Here is an 18,889-nt window from a genome sequence, read left to right as displayed (position 1 = left end):
TAAAGACATCTACTGTATATAGGGCAGATGGAGGTGGTGAGGAGGACAGATGCCAGAAAAACTTCACTAGAGAGAGGCAGGCAGCATTATATATATATACTCTAGATTGATTGGCAGATTAAATTGGCTCCTTCTGAACCTTAATAATAAGCACGAGGAGTGTTGGAACTGGATGAAATATTCTGAATAAATCTGCAATCTGACTTGTGGATTCATACAAACACATATGTATATATACATATGTATATATATATATATATATATGCATGCATATTGTGTGTGTGTGTGTGTGTGTGTGTAAAATATACATATAAAAAAATGATGGGTTTGTTATATATATATACTATAGTAATTTATGTAAATACCATAATATAGTGAAGTACTTGAATTAATTTGTTGTGGTAATTCTATAGTTGTTGTAGTAACATAACAACTATAGTAATATAAACAAATTACTTTACTCGATACTGTACTAAGTTTTCTACACTACAGTTTACTGTAGTAAAAACTAAAGTATACTACAGTATTTATTAGTTTATCAGTTCACTATAGTTAATACTACAGTATTCTGAAGCATTCATTAACAAATTGTTGTAAATACTGTAATATATACAGTATAGTTACTATAATTACTATAGTTTACTACAATAAATAAATACTATAGTATTTTCATATTTCACAGTGAATTTGATATTCCGTACTCTGACAGGTTGTAAAGTTTCCTTCTGAAAGTCTTGGGCTTCTGTTCACAATTCACAAATATCTGCAAGACACCAGCTCTTATTTTGCGATTAACACACAGTTACCTTCCCTTGCTGTCTGACGCCAAGGAACTCTGTTGACGCCTTCGTGAGCGTGAGTTTTTAACAAAAGATGGGGCGGGGTTAAGAGAGGTTAAATCATCTGATTGGCTAGAACTGACAGCAGACAGGAGGAAAACACAGTGATGCGGCATCTGATTGGATGACGGGTTTGTATCAAAGTGAAAATATGTGCCTCTAGCTCTTTACTGTTGCCAGGGCGTCAATGGCGGAACTCCGCGGCAGAAGTTAATATGACACAAGACAGGATCGCATAAGGTAATACTGCAAAAATCTCTTAACAATAGCATATGTTTTTGTTACAGTTTATTTTTCAGTGCTTAGTTAGAGATGCTGTCTCTTCGTGAGCAGGTTTATGGGTGGGTCAGTTTGAAGAGCTTACTGTAAAACTGAGGTGAGTAAAAGTGATGAGTGTTGGTGTGGCGATCCTCACAGAAGAGCCTCATGAACTGCTTCTTTCTAAATTTTAAAATAACTGCTAACTATTTTAGTTATCAGTTGTTTCTCAAAGCTGATTTGAATGTTTAATATTTACATATTTGTACTGCTCTTCTCTTATCTGCCTTTACTTTTCACTTGTTTTGGACATGTATAAACATGTTGAGAGTGCATGATGCATCAGTATGGCCCATAGAGGAATACTGTACTTTACATAACTGTCCTCCTAATGCTTGGATTGGACCAAAAGAGGAATATACACGTTTTTATGTAAGAGTTATACTGTGAAGGTGATGGGCAGCAGAATGAAAAGGACCTCTGGTAGTTTATAATCACTTGTTTAAATGCATCTTATGGTCTTCATCTTAAGAGAAGGGCCCTTATTAGTGAGCGGTCACAGACTGTGAAGCAGGACACATGATCCTCAGATCAGAGACATCTCATCCTGGAATTCCGAACATTGTCTTTTGGCAGCAGATTGTTTTTGCCTTTGAATCTAGGTCATTCACGTCCCTCTGAAAGATAGCCAGTCCTCTGCTGTACTCCCTGATGGATTTGCTTGTGGGAAAGGATTCTGGAAGAGCAATAGATAATATAATTGCTGGTCTTAATGCTCTTAACCCCAGTCTGGATAAGAACCCTGCTGCTAAATCAGAGGATTTGACTATGATTTTGGAGAACCCCTCCCTTTCCCTTGATCATTAAATGTCGAAATCTGCTAAATATGCGGCTGTTGCAGCTCATAAATTTTTTTCAGACATTGATCATGAGGTAGATGAGTGTGGAAGCACAGGCTTGTTGGTGCAGGCCACAATTTGTTATTTAGGTTTCTCTCTCACAGGTGTATGGATGAAAGAGTGTTTTTGAGAGTTAGGCGCACAGCTTCATTCTCTGCTCTGTGCACTGAGGTCAGCATCTTTGTGTTAAACAAGGCTAAATTGAATAGCATGCAGAACAGAGCTGCCGATCCACCTGCCCTGTATTTGTGTTCAGATACACGCATAAACAAACAGACAGCTGTTCTCTCCTGCACAATGAGACCAGTGTTACACAGGCACTATTATACAAAAGTTGAGGCGTAGTTTTGGATATGGATAGGTTCAGTTCAGTCATGCTTGTAAATTTAAGTTGCACGAGCACATGTAAGGAAAGTGCAGTTGCTTTCACTTGAACGGAACACATCAACGGAAGTGGTTTCATTGTAGCATGCTAGCCTCAAAACAGATACCCTGATCAGTAAAGAAGTGAGTTTTCTGGTTAGTAATTGTAGAAAATTTTATGTATATGACAGATAATTTTGAGTTTGTTTGGACATATAGTCTTTGATGTTAACAAAATATATAGGAAAAATTTTAGTTGAATCCAGCATTGGCTTTGTGCTGTCCTGTCCAAAAGCCAGAATCAGAACAGATGTGAATATGGATGATTTTTGGATTAAGAACCACTGTCCCACAAATATATACAGTCAAACCAAAATTTATTCAGACACCTTGAACGTTTCGTTCATTAATACAGTTTATTCATTATAGTTTAAAAAGTGGTAATAAAATATGACAAGATCTCAGAGTTAAACTGTGTCAGAAAAAAATAATCTTAATTATATCAGATAACACTTAAGCAAAACATGGTCAGGTCAAAGTGTCTGAATAATTTTTGGTCCCAAATGTTTCTCAATTTTACTTGTAGTCCACTGTATGAAGAATTTTTGGGTATAATATGTCACAGTTTATCCTCACTTACATAAATGAACTATAGTGTCCTGCACCCACTAGTAAAAATATACCAATAATATCAAAAACGTCTGAATAATTTTAAATATATCAAGATTATTGTACAAACGTAGAACAAAATTACATTTATAATACATTTAATATTACCATGAGCTGCAAAATTATTAACATTAAATGGCTGAATAGGAAAATACATCACAGAAATGTGATTACCAGCATAAAGTTCAAACCAAGAATGATAACTATAATGATATCATTCTGTTTATTATTAGTGTGTGCCGCAGTTGCATCATCTGCCGCTTTAAATGTTCAAGTGCTTTAAAGTCTGGTGTATTTTGATTGGCTGTCAGTGTTATTATCGTTTATCATATTGGAAAAAAAGCTCTGAAAAGTGATTCCAGCGATATCGTTCCTTTGTGTTGATGTTGTTATAGCTGTGTGGTGGACTTTTCTTATAGAATTAGAAAGAATATTAAAACTTTATTGTTATATAGAGTTATCGTTATGTCTCTCTGTGTTACTTGACCTTTAACACAGAACAAACACTAGACCAAATATTATTTTAACATTAATTGCCATGACCAGTGACGGATATTTTTGAGTTTGTTTGGACATATAGTCTTTGATGTTAACAACAAAATACATATCAGAACAGATGTGAATATGAATTAATTTTTGGATTGAGAACCACTGTCCCTTGTTCACAAATTTGCTGTGTAAAGCAAAAGCACAAACACACATTAGTGTCACACAGATTTATGTCATCCTATCAAAAAGCGTGGCTCACACTGTTGTGCGTATAAGTTTATAGCACACGCATCTCATCAGGTCTTGTTTTTGATACGTGTAACCTTCAGGCCAGTGATTCATTTCCATGACTCCTGTGATTTTTGCACTGATATGACGGTTGACATGAATGTGGTTTCTTAAGGTTATAGCATCTAGGCCTTTTAGTCATAACTATACATGATTGCATCATTCCCTTGTGCTAAACTTCAACAAATAAGGCTGTGAACATGTTGTTATGTTTCAAAACGTGCTTCCTCACATCCACATGACGTGGAAATGCTGGCCTGATGGTTGCATAAAGTTGGCGTTACATTTTTATGAGCACAGACCATGAGGAACAGGCTGTATTTTTCAGGCCTGTGTGGAATTTCATGCTGCTGTTATTATTATTTTAGCTTTGTTAGAGTGACATTTTCCAGAATGGGTGTGTTTTAGCTTTAGCCTTTCTCTGTAATGTTTTCTAACCCCATAATGAACATTCTTGTCAAACTAAAAGTTATCTCTATCGATGGACATATTTTCCTACACTTTACCTTGATATTTGTGCTTTGGCAGAGGCCAACAAGGATGTCAATAGAGGCAGAGGCGTTGCTGCAGGAGGCGAAGGAGAGCATCGAGGCAGCCCAGAACTACAGAAGCGAACTACAGCAGAGGCTGCATGGACTCAGCCAGGCACGCAAACAGGTATGCTGTGACTCTCTGGACTGCTGCTGAAAGAATAAATAGGTTTCCAACAACTATCAAAGTGTCAGTCCACATGGAAATGATCAGATGTTTCATTTATGGTAGGATTTTTAGGATTTCACAGTGGGTAGCCTACCCAGTGTGACACTGCAGAAATCAGGGTTGGGCAAAATTCAGAATTAGCTATTTTTATGTCATGAGTTGAAATTTTAATTAAAAGTGCCCGTATAATGCTGTTTTAAAGGTTCCTATTTTTGTTTTGGACGTCTACTACATGCATCCAAGGTCAAAAAACACTTTAATTTTCTCATAATATACTTTGCACATCACCTTATTTCTCAAAGAGTCTGAAAACATTGAAGATTCAGTCTCTTTAAACCCCTCCTTCTCGAGAGCCTACTCTGCTCTGATTGGTCAAGATGGCCCTATTTACCATAACCAAATTTCTCAGTGCTTGTATACACAGTGATACAAATCGTAATGATGGCGTCGGTTTTACCGTATCAATTCCAGCTCAAGTCCTTATCCAAATGTATGCAAAGTAGATTCGCAGCACAGAAAACAGCGTCTTCTCGACATGTCAACATCACAAACCAAACTCTTCCAGGCTTCAGCTACAACTACAGTGTTTAAGGGTGGGTCAAAGCAACGTTGTTTATGGGCAGCCAATAAAGACCATAGGCTGGAATTATGTAAATGTGTTACATTGTTACGTAGGTTTGTAACCAGAAGTCAGTCTGGAATTACTGATGGCTTGTTTCAGGCAGTTCAGAATCTTTTTTTTCTTTTAGGAGACAATAAATTTATTTGTCATTCACTTTGATCTTTAAAACTTTGCAAACCTTTTACATTCACAAACAGCTGTATTAAGCCTCGTGCACACCGGGACGATTATCACACGCTCTTATCGCCAGCGTATTTCTAGACGTTTTTCGACACATCTTTGTGTTCATACCCAAGGGATTTTCACTGGCGATGCACTGAGTGAACGTGCAAATTCACTCCCTGACAGTATATGGCGCTTGTGCTTAGTGCAAGTGAATGGTAGTGGAAATAAACATATGAATTAGACATTCTAAATAATATTTCTTGAATGTAAATAAAACAATAAATATACAGATATAAAATGGCATATATGACATATACATGACGTGAGGAGATGGTAGTCAGAAACCGTGCAAATAAGTCATAGTGACAGTAGTGCAAGTGAACGGTAGTGCAAATAAACATATTTATGAAATAGACATTCTCAACTATATTTCTTGAATGTAAAAAACAATAAAAGTACAGAAATAAAATAGCATATAATACACATCTATTGGTGTGGCCCATAGACTAAAAAAATATGGAAGACGCACCTTCACTCTCTTCCGTTGTAGTAAGTGAAGCCGCCAGTGTGTCTATATGGCGCTGACATCTTGAGTCTCGAGTCTGCGCATTGTGAACTTGAAACCCAAGTCTGTGCAGTAGTGAGCACAAAGTGGAGCTCCGATATCAAGGTCCCGCCCAAACTCAGAACAACTTATTATTTCGGTGTGAAATAAACAGTTATGGAAATGTAGAAATTAAAGTTAAAGCTCCAGTCATCACCCGAAGATCCAGAAAAAAGTCTGTTGGCGCCTCAGTGACTACTTCACTCAGAGAAGCTGTCTATCTCAGCTGTCAATCATAACGTCTCACCCCCGTTTTTATAGCATCAAATAACTAACTAAAACTAAACTTGTTGAAAAAACGAACACTTGAACTAACACCCGCGTGATAAAAACTGCCTAATATGACAGAAATTGTCTTTGGAAAAAAATATTTGAAGTGTGATTTAATTGTTTAGTTTGTCTCACGTCCCACTGGAATACATGGAGAGGGCGGGGTTTATGACCTATACTGCTTCCAGCCACCTGGGGGCGATCGAGACGCTTTGGCTTCACTTTTCAGGACTCGTGTGGCACACTTGGTGTGGCTAAGAACTGGCAGAGCACCCAGGCCCTGTCCCAAATGGCACACTTCATGTGCACTTTCGGTCACAAGACCGTAGGGTGTCCCATTCGTCATTTAACCTTAAAGAAGGGTGCTTGTGAGCGCCCCCTTTGTGGCTGCTATGCACCCTCGATGCGCACTTCAGCTGAGCCCGCAAGACTGTGAGCTACGCAGAGGACTTTACCCGGCGGTCAAAGCGGCATTACGTCGTGAAAGTGCGGACTCAGTGGAAGAACGTGAGGGTTTAGGGTGCCATTTGGGACAGGGGTCTTCTTCGTCGTCTTCTTTTTATCAATGAGTGCTCATTGATAAAAACTGTAACTTCAGCAGCTCCAGGCACGTGAACAAAAGCGCGTCTCATTGGTCAGCCAGTTTTTAACACGGCACGTGTTCGTAAAACGAACCCGAGGCGTTTTTTTTAAAAAATGGCGGTTTTACGCCTGGCATTTTGCTCGTCTGTGCGCACACTCACATTGGTGCCCTTTGTTTAGTCACGAGGTGTTAAACGTTGGCGATAAGCGCGTGTGATAATCGTCCCGTTGTGCACAAGCTTTTACACACTACATGTATTGTTCGAAAAAGCATAATAGCTTTAATTGCCAACGCCAATTGAGGAAGAAAGGAAGTTGAGTTGTGGAAATTTTTGTGGGATTTTTGAATTTGGAGTTCATAATTTATTATAATTGAACAGGTTAATCTGGGAAATTTTGTATTCTTCCACTTTGGTCCATAAAATTAAAATTGTGCAGTGTTATTTTGAAATGATTTATGCTGTATTATAGCATTTTTTAATGTTTTTAATTGGCTTTTATTTTTATGTTTTATGTTTTCCTTTAGTTTTGGTCATTTTGTTTTGTGCTTTTGCCATTTTTATTAGTTTTCTATTTAACCCATTTTTTTTGTTTCAGTTTTAGTAATTTTAATATTTCAAATATCTCTCTCTCTCTCTCTCTCTCTCTCTCTCTCTCTATCTCTCTCTATCTATCCAATTTTGTGTAACATTGGCAGAAATAGAAACCAAGCAATTGACAAAATGTCCTTGTGCGAGTGTCTCGATCTCTTCTGTGTAAATCTGTTTTTATCTCATCGTGTCTGGTTAGGACACAGTGTTACAGTCGTGCCAAAACCATAGAGACAGTAATGAAATTGCTATTGATCACACCCAGCATGCACCAATGCATAAAAATACTACAACATCATCAAACACACTGTAGAAAATGCCAGAAACAAAGGTAGTGGTTCCCTACACAGTAACCAAATAACAGGACATATGTGGGTGTTTTTGAGAGAGCAAGGGTAAGTGATACTCCTGCTGTTTTGGTGAAGTGAGTAGGATCCTCTGTGCCAGGAAGCCTGTTGGTCAGCACAGAAGGGCTGATTCATGCCGCACGTCTCCCGGGGTGGCTGTAGGATGTAAAGCCGGCCTGCTGCTCGGTGTTATCTTCAGTCTTTGCTTCTGGCATCTTACCCAACTTCCTCCTTCCCCCACCTCCCAGAATGCTTCATTCAGAGCGTAAACAAGGCTGTAATTTCCTGCTCTTCATATGAGACACTACACTCAGAGAATATTTAAGCTCTCTCTCCTCACATCCTTCACAGGACAGAGAATTGAACCAAACTTTTGGGATCATTGACTGGTGATTGTATGACGCCCCACGGTACTGTGATTAACCTCACAGCATGTGCAGCTGTCTGAGTGAGATCCCATATGTGCAGCCCATCTGATATGATCGTATCACATGCTCTGTTATTCACAGCAGTGACACAACATTTGCGGTCAATCTTTGGGTCAAACTACATTTGTCCTGCATGAGCAGAACTACTTCCAGCTTCCAGTTGTAGAGGCTCATCTGTATTAAGTTTCTTCGTGTATTAAAAGAACTGAAGCTTCCTGGGCAGTAGTTCAGCTTGATGTTGCATCTTTAACATTAGCTGTTTCTTGTCTACTTCCTCTTTAAGTTGTTACACTCTGTCTCAGACACTCAGGCTTCCTTAAATCTTATAAGTGGCCTCTGTTTTCCACAGCCTGTCACCCACGAGCCAGACTGCAGCCAGCTTGAGTCTTAATACATGGTCATAGGAAACACATACAGAGCGTGTTTGATCCACACTGGCATAAATATGTCTATTTGAGGTGAGGGTTGGTGAAGTCGATATTTTATTTTATTATTTTATTTTATTTGCCCAGAGACTGCAGATTAAATTTAGCTCTGTAGCTAGAAATTCTCTCCTCAAAAATCCAAAATTATTATTATTATTGGGATTGCAGTTGCTAATTCTGGGGCAGCCATGGACTGTCTATGGTCCCCGTTTAAATAAACTACTAAATAAATTAAATTGTTATTTTTGTTATAATAATATATTATAAAATAATATTTTACTATAGCAATTTATATTATAAAATAATAATTAATAATATATATGTATAGAATATAATTATATAATTATTAATTATATATTTATTATTAATAATTTACTATTATTATTATTATGTTTAGAGTTATGTTTATTTTTGTTTATTTAAATATGTCCAGATGAAAAATAAAGTAATTATATATTTAATGTTTTTTTTTTTTTTTTCGATTTTGCTCAATTTTGCTGTGCAGTAAACATGGAACGTCTTGATTTGGGGCTTTAATTGGGAGGTGAAATTGTTGTTGCCCCACTCACATTCTCTCACTGTGGATTCAGATCACATTCAGTTATTTTAATTTGACCAATATCCAAACTCAGAACAAGCTAAGAATATAATTTTGAATCACATTACAACGAACATAACAAATTGCAGAAGTGTTGTTCTTGTGTCTGTGTTTGTCTGACATTACCAAAGAGTTACTAAAGAGTTTTGTATGATCGTACTGTCTTAGCCCAAAACTGAAGTCTAAACATCCTGTGATGGGGAGTCTGCACTTCGAATCGCCCCTCATCCCCAAAGCAGCAGAGCCCTGAGATCCTGCCTCCACCCTCCACACGCGCCTCACAGCGCATTGTCACGAATAACAATATTTAGGCAAAGGATTCTGTGCTGGCTCAAAATATTCAGATTGATCCTGATAAGACTTCACCGTATGAGGAATGATGCACGTCTCTGGACAGAAGCATTTCCTGCGTCAGCTGCAAACAAAGCCGTGTCTGGAACTTTCCACTAAGGTTGATTAATAACACCGTCTCTTTTTGGGTTTCATCCATTTATCCTGCACCACTTTATCTGTGTTATTTTAGACTCTCTTCCCACTTCCTGGACGACAGGGTGTTATCTCTACCTACACACACTGGGACGGCAGTCTGTTGAGTTCCATGGTGCTAATCGTCAACACCGGTCTGTTGTGTATTTCTGTCAACATGCTTTTGCCCAGGGCTTCGTTTCACTGATTATAAGGGAATGAGACTTTTCCTCGTTCCAGAAATATGACTCAAGGAATTCTTAAAATTACAGGCTTTAACGTGTCCTTTTATGTGTTTGTGTGAGGTAGTTCACTAGGTTTTAAGCTATAGAGTACTGGGCCACAGTTCAGTTGTAGCCCAGATACAAATGTTCATTGATACGTGGCATTGAAAAGCCCAAGCTAACCTTCTTTTGCAAGTGCAAGTTTCATGTTCACAAGATAAGAGGAACTGTTTTTTTTTAAACATTGAAAACCACCAGCTTCCTGTCATTCTTGGCTCCATTTTGTTGAAGGTGAAGCAGTTAGTCTGAAAGATGCGTCAAGAAATTTGAAATGTGCCATTCACTTCTCACCACTTCCTCTTTCAGCCCTACACTTCATATTCAATACAAGACAGTGGCACATTGAAATGAATTACACAGATACTAGCACTTCCTATCTCTGATTTATGTAACACTGTAATACAGTATATGAGTAAATTTACATTTTTAAATTTCTGAATAAATTGGTTGATTTATTATTATTATAGCATGTGTATTTCTGCATTTTAATAGGGCTTATTATTTAATTATCAGCTTGTTCTTTATACTTAAGCCCTCCTTAGAAAGGACTAGTTTTCCGTAACATGTTAAATTTGTGTGTCACAGAGGTACTTTTATTATTTTAATCCTGTAGGAACTGAGCAACTTTTTCCCTCACATAACCTTTGTAAAAAAAATGGTGTACCAAAATTGTGGGTCATCTAAGAAAAAAATATTTATATATATATATATATATATATATATATATATATATATATATATATATATATATATATATATATATACAATACTATTGAAATGTTTGTGTGTGTGTGTGTGTGTCCAGGTGCGAGGCAGTGCCAGTCAGACACGTGAGGCTCTGCAGCGGCACTTCCAGGAGCTGCAGACGGCAGTGAGTCGACTGCTGACTGAGAGGCTGAACGCTCTGCTGCAGGAAGTCGACAACATCGAGCTGGACAGTGTCAGCCCCTTAGATGACTGTCAGAAGCTCATTGAGAGTGGAGTCAGCACAGCTGATGAGCTGCTCCGAGAGGGTGAGTCTGTCACATCAGTGGAAGAGGTTGGCTGCTCATTGTTCAGACTACAGTGATTCTCCAACTACAGTCACACTAATCTGATTTCATGGGTTTTTGAAAGCATGCTAAGACCCTAATTTGTTATGGGAAAGTATTTATAAGATAAGAAAATTTGATTTATTCTTGTGCCAGATAAGGATACCTCATTTTTGAGCAGTCAGTTCTGTCATATGTCAGCTTGTAGGACTATGTCAGCGGTATGAAATGAAATCATATATATATATATATGCTTATTTGCTTAATAAGCATATATATATATCTGATCAAACCGTGAAAAAATGTGGCTATTTAAGGCTCTGCGATAAAGATGCTCAGAGCCAGTGTAAAAGAGTTTTTTAATTAAAAACAAAATATTTGTTTTTTTTGTTTTTTTTATAAAACGGTTAGGTCCTTGATTCTGATTGGTCAATAGCTGTGTTTTATTCACAATAAAACACGGCTATGACCGCTTCACCCAACAGTTCTGTGTACCACTACACAAGACCCTTAGCAACCACTCTTAGCAACGTAAACTGTTTGTTCTCATTTGATATTGTTCATTGAAGCTTACTGTATTATGTAGAAGAGTATTGTGAGAAAGAGATCGAGTGAGCGAGTTTATTACCTGCATTTAGATTTAGCATTTTCCTTCAGGTCAGTCCTATGTTCATAATAAAAAATCTGTTTAAATGTCCGATGTAATATCTTGTCCTTTTAACAGTTAAGGGGTTTTCCCGTGACTGACAGCGCTAGTCAAAGCATTTGTCAGTTGCGTCTTGTTCCGTGTGTTTACAACAATTCAGTCTTTTCGTTGTAAAAGTCTTCGCTGCTGACTGACACACTCATAAAGACAGTCTTTTCCCGCCATCTAATGGCGTAATAATGTAACTTCTGTTGCTGATCATGGTCAGGGACTATTTTGTCTGGCGGAAGGAAGGCTTTAGTAAGAGTTTACTTCATGAAAGTTGCATTGATACATATTTCTGGCTTTAATGTTTGTATTGTGTGGTAACCGTTTTATAAAAGCAATAAGGTACTCGAGGCTAGTGCTGTATCGTGAATAAGTCACTCTGCTTCACGTCGTGCCTAACAACGCCCTTCAGCCGTGACTTACAGCACAGCCTCGAGTACCTTATTGCTTACATACAGATTTTTTTGTAAGGATTTAAGAAATAAATATATATAAAGTTTATATTTTTTAAATACATAAAATTATGTTGCTAAAAATAAAATTAATTTTATTCATATAAATTGTATTTAAAAAAATATATTTCTTTTTGTTGTACAGTCACAGAAAGCATAAGCAGGAAAAGTACAAATCTGAACCTACTGGCTCATATGGACAAGCAGAAAAAAAAAACCTTATTGTTGAGCCCTACCATTTGGGTAATTGCCTGCTATCAAAGTGTTAGCTAATTAAATGTTTAAGAGTTTATTTTGCAGTTTATGTTGATTTTGCAATTGCTATAATGTCCTGTAGGGCTTATTTGATTATATTTGCTACAGTTGCCGTGACGTTCAGTTATGAATGTAATAATATGGCTGTTCTTATAGGGGAGGCTGCCATCCGCTGTGGTATAAATGAGAAGGAGGACAAGCTGGGCAGCTTCACTAAGAAAGCCCTGCAGATCCAGTTGGACAGGTGAGGAGCACACAGATTCATTCACTTAACAAACCTCATCTGGCCCAGTGAACGGAGAAGAGCTTTGATAGCTCACTGTCACTCAGTTCGTGTCTAGGAACAATGAATACATGTAGATTCAGACCTTCAGCTCTTGAGAACACAGAAAGCCACCTATTTCTGAAGTTCAGAAGACAATATTGCCATAATTACATTACTACAGTTCTCATTGAAAAACACATTACCTAACCTTTACTAATGGCTTGTTTTATGACTCATCTGTTTTGTGTTTTGTGACGCATCTTCTCAAAGTTTAATGGAGAGGTGGCAACCGTACTAGCAGGGATGCGCTGAATCACCCAAGCGATTTATAAAACCACTCTGATCTAGCTATGATTCATTTTAAATCACAAAATCTTCCCCAGGATCATCCAGTCAAAGCGCCTACAGTGATTACAGCAATAATCTACCATGGATGGCATTTAAATAACAGTCCTATCTTCTGTGTTTTACAATAAACAATTTTGAATGATCTCTATAAATATAGTTATTCTCCTTGGTGTGAACGGGCCTTAATTCCCACCTTAAAAACATTACTTACCAATTCTACATGAATAACCATTGCTGTCCGCCATTTTGTTGACTAGTCTCTTGTAAGTCTAAGGAGAATCTGTGCTTTTGGATAGTTTTAGTGTTAAAAAATATACAATCGTCACATTTTTATATACCAATAACACTTAAATGTTTTATCAGGAAGGAACGTCACATGACTGTGTAAATCACTTTTACATGTTGCAATTCATGAATAATTTATTTTAAATTCATAGAAATTTGAGGAAAAATAAAGCACATTTCTGGTTTTAAACAAAAAAAGTTTAAACGTCAGCATGTTTTGTGCTACTGACAGATGATTTAGCTACTTGATGTGCCAGTCGACAGCAAGCCATGTTGTAAACACAGGATATTTCTTTAACCCTTTAGGATTATTTACCAAATATTTATATTGAATCATATGCAGTATCTGTTCTGTAGACGTCAATAACAGTCTGCGCAAGTACAGTATTTGTAAATATATGTGTCCTCAGTCTGCCCGAGGTACCTGTTCTGGTGGACGTGCCGTGTCTGTCTGCGCAGCTGGACGACTCTCTGCTGCATATGTTCCGTTCACATGTGGCTCGGCACGGCAGCGTGGCGTCTCATCCGCCCGTCCAGATCGAGGAGCTGGTGGAGAGGCCAGGCGGCGTGCTGGTGCGCTGGTGTAAGGTGGGTCTGGCCTCCCGTGTTTATGCCCATCAGACATTTTTAACCCCATGTGACCCTCTTGGTAATGCCTGTTCTATCTGCGTGTAGGTGGACGATGACTTTACCCCTCAGGACTACCGGTTGCAATACCGTCGTGGTAACTCTTCACAGTATGAGGACGCATACATCGGGAAAGACCATGAGTTCCTGGTGCTCCATCTCGACCCGCATATCGACCACCTGTTCCGTGTGTGCGCCAGAGGAGAGGGTCGAACCGAATGGAGCCCGTGGAGCATCCCGCAGACTGGTTACACCACACTCGCACCCCACGGTACAAACTAAACGAAACCTAGTGTTGCAAACACTCCTTATCCTTATATTGAGTGTCTTAAAGGGACAGTTCACCCAAAAATGAAAATTCTCTCATCATTTACTCACCCTCATGCCATCTCAATGTGTATGACTTTTTGTCTTGAGATAAACTCAAATGAAAATTGAGTCTGTATAATGCCATTGAACTGGTGCCACTCGGTTGGCCCTTGAAAAACCACACACCGTTATCGTGACGGTATTCGATACGACTCCAGTGGGTGAATCAGTGTTTTCTGAAGTGAAACGATTGGTGTGTGCAAGAGAAAAATACTAATATTTTTTAACTTTTTTAACTATAAATCATTGCTTCCGGTCTACTGTCATACGAGCATTAATGAGAGAAATGTAGTGACACGTGACAAAAGTGTCTTGTGAAGATTGCGTTAGAAGTGGCCGTCTCTGTGCTTCCGCTTCTTGCGCGAACTTCACGAAGCACACATTTATGTCAAGCTTGTAAATTTGCCTAGGACAGTTGGCCAGAAGTGATGGTTTATAGTTAAAGAAAGTCCTATACATCAGGGACGGCACAAGGGTTAGTAAATTATGAGAGAATTTTCTTTTTTGGATGAACTGTCCCTTTAAGAGATTTAAGTGGAACATCTCACTGGGCCTTTTTCATAACACACGTTGAATTGATTTCTGTGTAAACTGTTCATAAATCACCTCCAAATGAATGTTTCACGAATATTGTTTATTGTGCGTTTACAGAATGGACTCCAGGCGTGGATGGTTACATTTTAAGTAGTAGGAAGAACATCGCCATGCGAAGTGACTCATCAGCTGGTCATGGAGGCGTGCTCTACTCCAACTCCTCCACATACTTCTGTGGCCAGACCCTTACCTTCAAGTACATCAGCGTTTCATTCTTCTTAACACTCTTATAGCAAGTAAACTGTGGGCCATTTGAAAGTGGGACACTATAAATAGTTTAAGATCATATTACTCATATAGGAATTAATTATTCCAAAAGGCGGAAAGATGCAGAATCATCGTAAATGACATTTTTAGAGTAACAAATATAAGAAGGCCTATCACGTGTCTCACTCACTGTGCGTCTGATTTCTGATTCTCTTTTTGTTTTTTTGCAGGATCACAGCTGCTGGACAGACAGATAAGCGTGACAGTTTGGGTGTGTGTGCGGACAGCAGAACTGACACAGACTCGCTGCAGAGGGATCAGGCTGTCTGCATCTCCACTAATGGTACAAGCTGGAAAATAGAGTTAAATCATTATAATATTGATCCACCTTTTGAAGATATTCAATGTATACACTACTATTTAAAAGTTTGGGTCTGGTTAGAATTTTTTTCTCTGTATGAATGCTCACCAAGGCTGCATTTATTTGATCAAAAACACAGTAAAACATTAATATTGTGAAATACTATTTGAATATATTTTAAAATGTAATTTATTCCTGTGATGCAAAGCTGAATGTTGAAAATAGTTATGCTACTTAATATTTTTATGGAAACTGAGAGACATTTTCTCAGGATTCTTTATCTACATTAATTAATGAATGCTTCTTTTGAATTAATTAATGAATGCTTCTTTTCCACACTTTTTTAACTAAATAAACACAGGCAACAATATGTAATCAGTTTAAAGGGTTAGTTCACCCAAAAATGAAAATTCTGTCATTAATTACTCACCCTCATGTCGTTCCACACCCGTAAGACCTTCGTTCATCTTCTGAACACAAATTAAGATATTTTTGATGAAATCCAATGGTTCAGTGAGGCCTCCATTGCAAACAAGATAATTAACACTTTCAGATGCCCAGAAAGCTACTAAAGACCAGGGCTTGACAATAACTTTTTTGTTCACCAGCCACTGTGGCTAGTGGTTTTCCAAAGTTACTAGCCACTCAGCATTTTCACTGGCCACAATTTTGCTGTTGGAAAATTACGTTTTATATGATTAAAGTTGACTTCGGCATGCTTAAATTACTTGATTTTGAGTCATTTTACTTGATTTAGAAGATTTAAAACCCTTTCAAACTTTCAAATGCAGATTGACCACCCAAATCAAGACTACATTGTATAATATCAGCTGGTATGTACAGGTGGGCAATATGAGCATAGGCTAATATGAGAAAAGTTATTTTTGTTAGGCTATATAAAAGAACAAAGAAGCAAATTAGCAAATTACAAAAACAATAGTAAATTTAAAAAAATCTTTTTTCAGATACAGTAGGTTTATTTAACATGTATACATTTACTTAACATCTTTTGTTGTTTGATTAACATTAATGACAGACAGGTATTTAATTGGGCTGCTGAATGCATGGACGTAATATAGCCTACTGACACATATCCAGTTATTACCCAACTGTTTACGCCCACTTAAGCCATAACTGACTGTATTCACGAGAGATACTCCACATGAAGGACATTTTGGCATCTGTGTCTGCGTGTATTTGACCATTCAGGCGCAAGGAGATCTGATCGCAACCACGACAGAGAGAGAGAGAGAGAGCGTTTCTGTTGTGTGTCATTCAGCGCGATTCCGCCTATCCCGCCTTCACTAACAGCAAGTTAATCGATAAAGAATTGTAATTTAGTTGTAATTTTGTGATACGACGATCTTCAACGATCATTTGGCTGTAAGCTGAAATTAAATTCAACCCGCCAAAGTGGCTAGTGGGAGTGGCTGTCTTACCCACCACAGCTGAAATCTACCCGCATTTGGTGGGTGTTAATGTCAAGCCCTACTAAAGACGTATTTAAAACAGTTCATGTGACTACAGTGGTTCAACCTTAATGTTATGAAGAGACAAGAATACTTTTTGTGTGCCAAAAAACCCCCAAAATAACAACTTTATTCAACAGTATCTAGTGATGGCCGATTTCAAAACACTTACAAATCTTTTGTTTTGAATCAGTGGTTCGGAGCGTGTATCAAACTGCCAAATTCACGTGAACCATTGAAATTTCAAAACAATTATGACATAATGAAGCCTCATTCACTGAAATCGCGTGACTTTGGCAGTTTGATACAGGCTCCGAACCACTGATTTGGAACAAAAGATTCGTAAAGCTTTGAAGCTTCATGAAGCAGTGTTTTGAAAATGTATGAGTGTTGCCTTCGAATGTTTTGAACTGATGCATTGAAATTGATAGTCATTTTTAAGTTTCTTTAAATCAGCTCAAACTAAGCATTTTGTCTGTTGAAGTTTAAATCAGAAAAAGTGATCTGTGCTTTTGTGTGTGATGGATGCAAGCATTAGTGTTAAGTCACCATGTGCTTTCCCTTCTTCAGGTGCTGTGTTTGTGAACGGAAAGGAGATGACCAACCAGCTGCCAGCCATCACTGTTGGCTCGTCTGTGACCTTTGACATGGAAGTGGTCAACCTCTTTCCTGTGAGCAACAACAACAATCCTAGCGACGGTGGAAACTTCAAGCTGAGGGTGACGATTGGCTCAGGGAACAGGGAAGTGGTGTTTGATTGGCTGCTGGATCAGGTGGTAGACAGCCTTTTCTTTGGCTGCTCCTTCACGCACCCTGGATGGAAAGTGCTGGTGTTTTGATTGTTGCATGATGAAATATCCAGTCTGCTGGAATTCAAAACCTCAAGTTCCTTTAATTTGATCAAACTTTCCAAGTGCTTAGTGTTCAGATGTCACAATTTGCCATTTTTTTTTCCTTATTATTATTATTATTATTATTATATCAGTAACAGATATCACTGTAGAATAACATTAAACTTTCTCTGTTTTGAGGTTAGACGCCAACCACTACTCTTTGACCTCATTACCGGTGGACAGGTGTTGCGATCGTTGCATAGCAGTACATACAAAAGAGACTGTTACATGTTAGAGGAGTCTAATAAAGTCTTTGCCTGCAGGTGTTAAGTTGCAAAGCATGTTGGTCTGGTTTACCACAGAAAAAAAAAGATCTACTGTGAAGCCTTCAGAGATCAAAGGCACTCAAAACTGCTCAAAAATGTGCAAAAGAAAAGTTCTTCAAAGATAAATCTTTTATGCTCTTGACAATCTTTCTGTATCTGAGTTTTCTCGAGTCAGAAGTGGAGAATGTATCTGTGGAAGAACATGTAGCCTGTTTAAACAAGCTGGATGTTGTTTTATATAGGACACAGTAACATTGAGAGAAGACGTACCTAACAACTAGTATTTAATTCTTGTTTGCCTGGTACTCATTGTTCTCGTTTAGAAAGTACTGTTTTTAAAACCACCTGTTCAGCTTCATTGACATACTGATAAGTAAATATCAATACAATGTTTCCACAGAAATGTGATCGTTCGCACTAAGCTTAAGTGTTGTGCCATTTTATGATGAACTGGGTTTTTTTGACTTACTGTACCATTTCATGTTTTCATTACCTGGCTTATCTTATGGTAACGTTTATAATGTATTGGTTGGAGATTTTAGCGAAAAAGCATATTTCACGCAACAAAATGAGGGGCCAAGCACCCAAATCACATGTTTCTGAGGTAGAAGAACATCATTTACAAGGTACTATGTAATTCCTCACTGCAGAAGAGAGCATTTGTAAGCCAACGAGGATACACCCATGAGATATCTGATACTATATTTATAAGACTGTGACCATTTAATGTATATTTACCTCATTTTGCCTGTGCCTTCTCAATATAAATGTAAGAATACAACTGAACATTTGCAATTGAATAAACAGTTCGGAACATTTAAAACAAATTCTTGATTTTTTCTTTTTTTTGGTAAATGTTTACTTAAAACCAACAAATGAAACGAACATG

At 37.9% G+C, this 18,889-nt stretch overlaps 1 protein-coding gene across 1 annotated transcript; it reads left to right on the top strand.

Moving 5' to 3' along the window:
- The first annotated feature begins 942 nt into the window (after positions 1–942).
- crlf3 (cytokine receptor-like factor 3) lies at positions 943–18,827 on the top strand. Its single transcript, XM_051886481.1, has 9 exons — positions 943–1,079; positions 4,334–4,462; positions 10,690–10,897; positions 12,473–12,560; positions 13,625–13,802; positions 13,890–14,112; positions 14,862–15,000; positions 15,242–15,354; positions 17,412–18,827. The coding sequence occupies exons 2-9, from the start codon at positions 4,346–4,348 to the stop codon at positions 17,678–17,680; spliced, it is 1,335 nt and encodes a 444-aa protein (XP_051742441.1). The 5' UTR covers positions 943–1,079; positions 4,334–4,345; the 3' UTR covers positions 17,681–18,827.
- The last annotated feature ends 62 nt before the right edge of the window (positions 18,828–18,889 follow it).

The sequence above is a fragment of the Ctenopharyngodon idella genome, chromosome 3 (assembly GCF_019924925.1).
Source record: "Ctenopharyngodon idella isolate HZGC_01 chromosome 3, HZGC01, whole genome shotgun sequence".
Classification (NCBI taxonomy): Eukaryota; Metazoa; Chordata; class Actinopteri; order Cypriniformes; family Xenocyprididae; genus Ctenopharyngodon; species Ctenopharyngodon idella.
The sequence above is the reverse complement of the archived record's forward strand: the minus strand, read 5'-3'. Positions and strand labels throughout refer to the sequence as shown.

Bases quoted from the DNA above. Each gene is read 5' to 3' on its own strand.
- crlf3 (XM_051886481.1), top strand. From the start codon at position 4,346: ATGTCAATAGAGGCAGAGGCGTTGCTGCAGGAGGCGAAGGAGAGCATC. The intron at 13,803-13,889 runs GTGGGTCTGGCC...ATCTGCGTGTAG, and splicing joins TGCTGGTGCGCTGGTGTAAG to GTGGACGATGACTTTACCCC. The intron at 15,355-17,411 runs GTACAAGCTGGA...TCCCTTCTTCAG, and splicing joins TGTCTGCATCTCCACTAATG to GTGCTGTGTTTGTGAACGGA.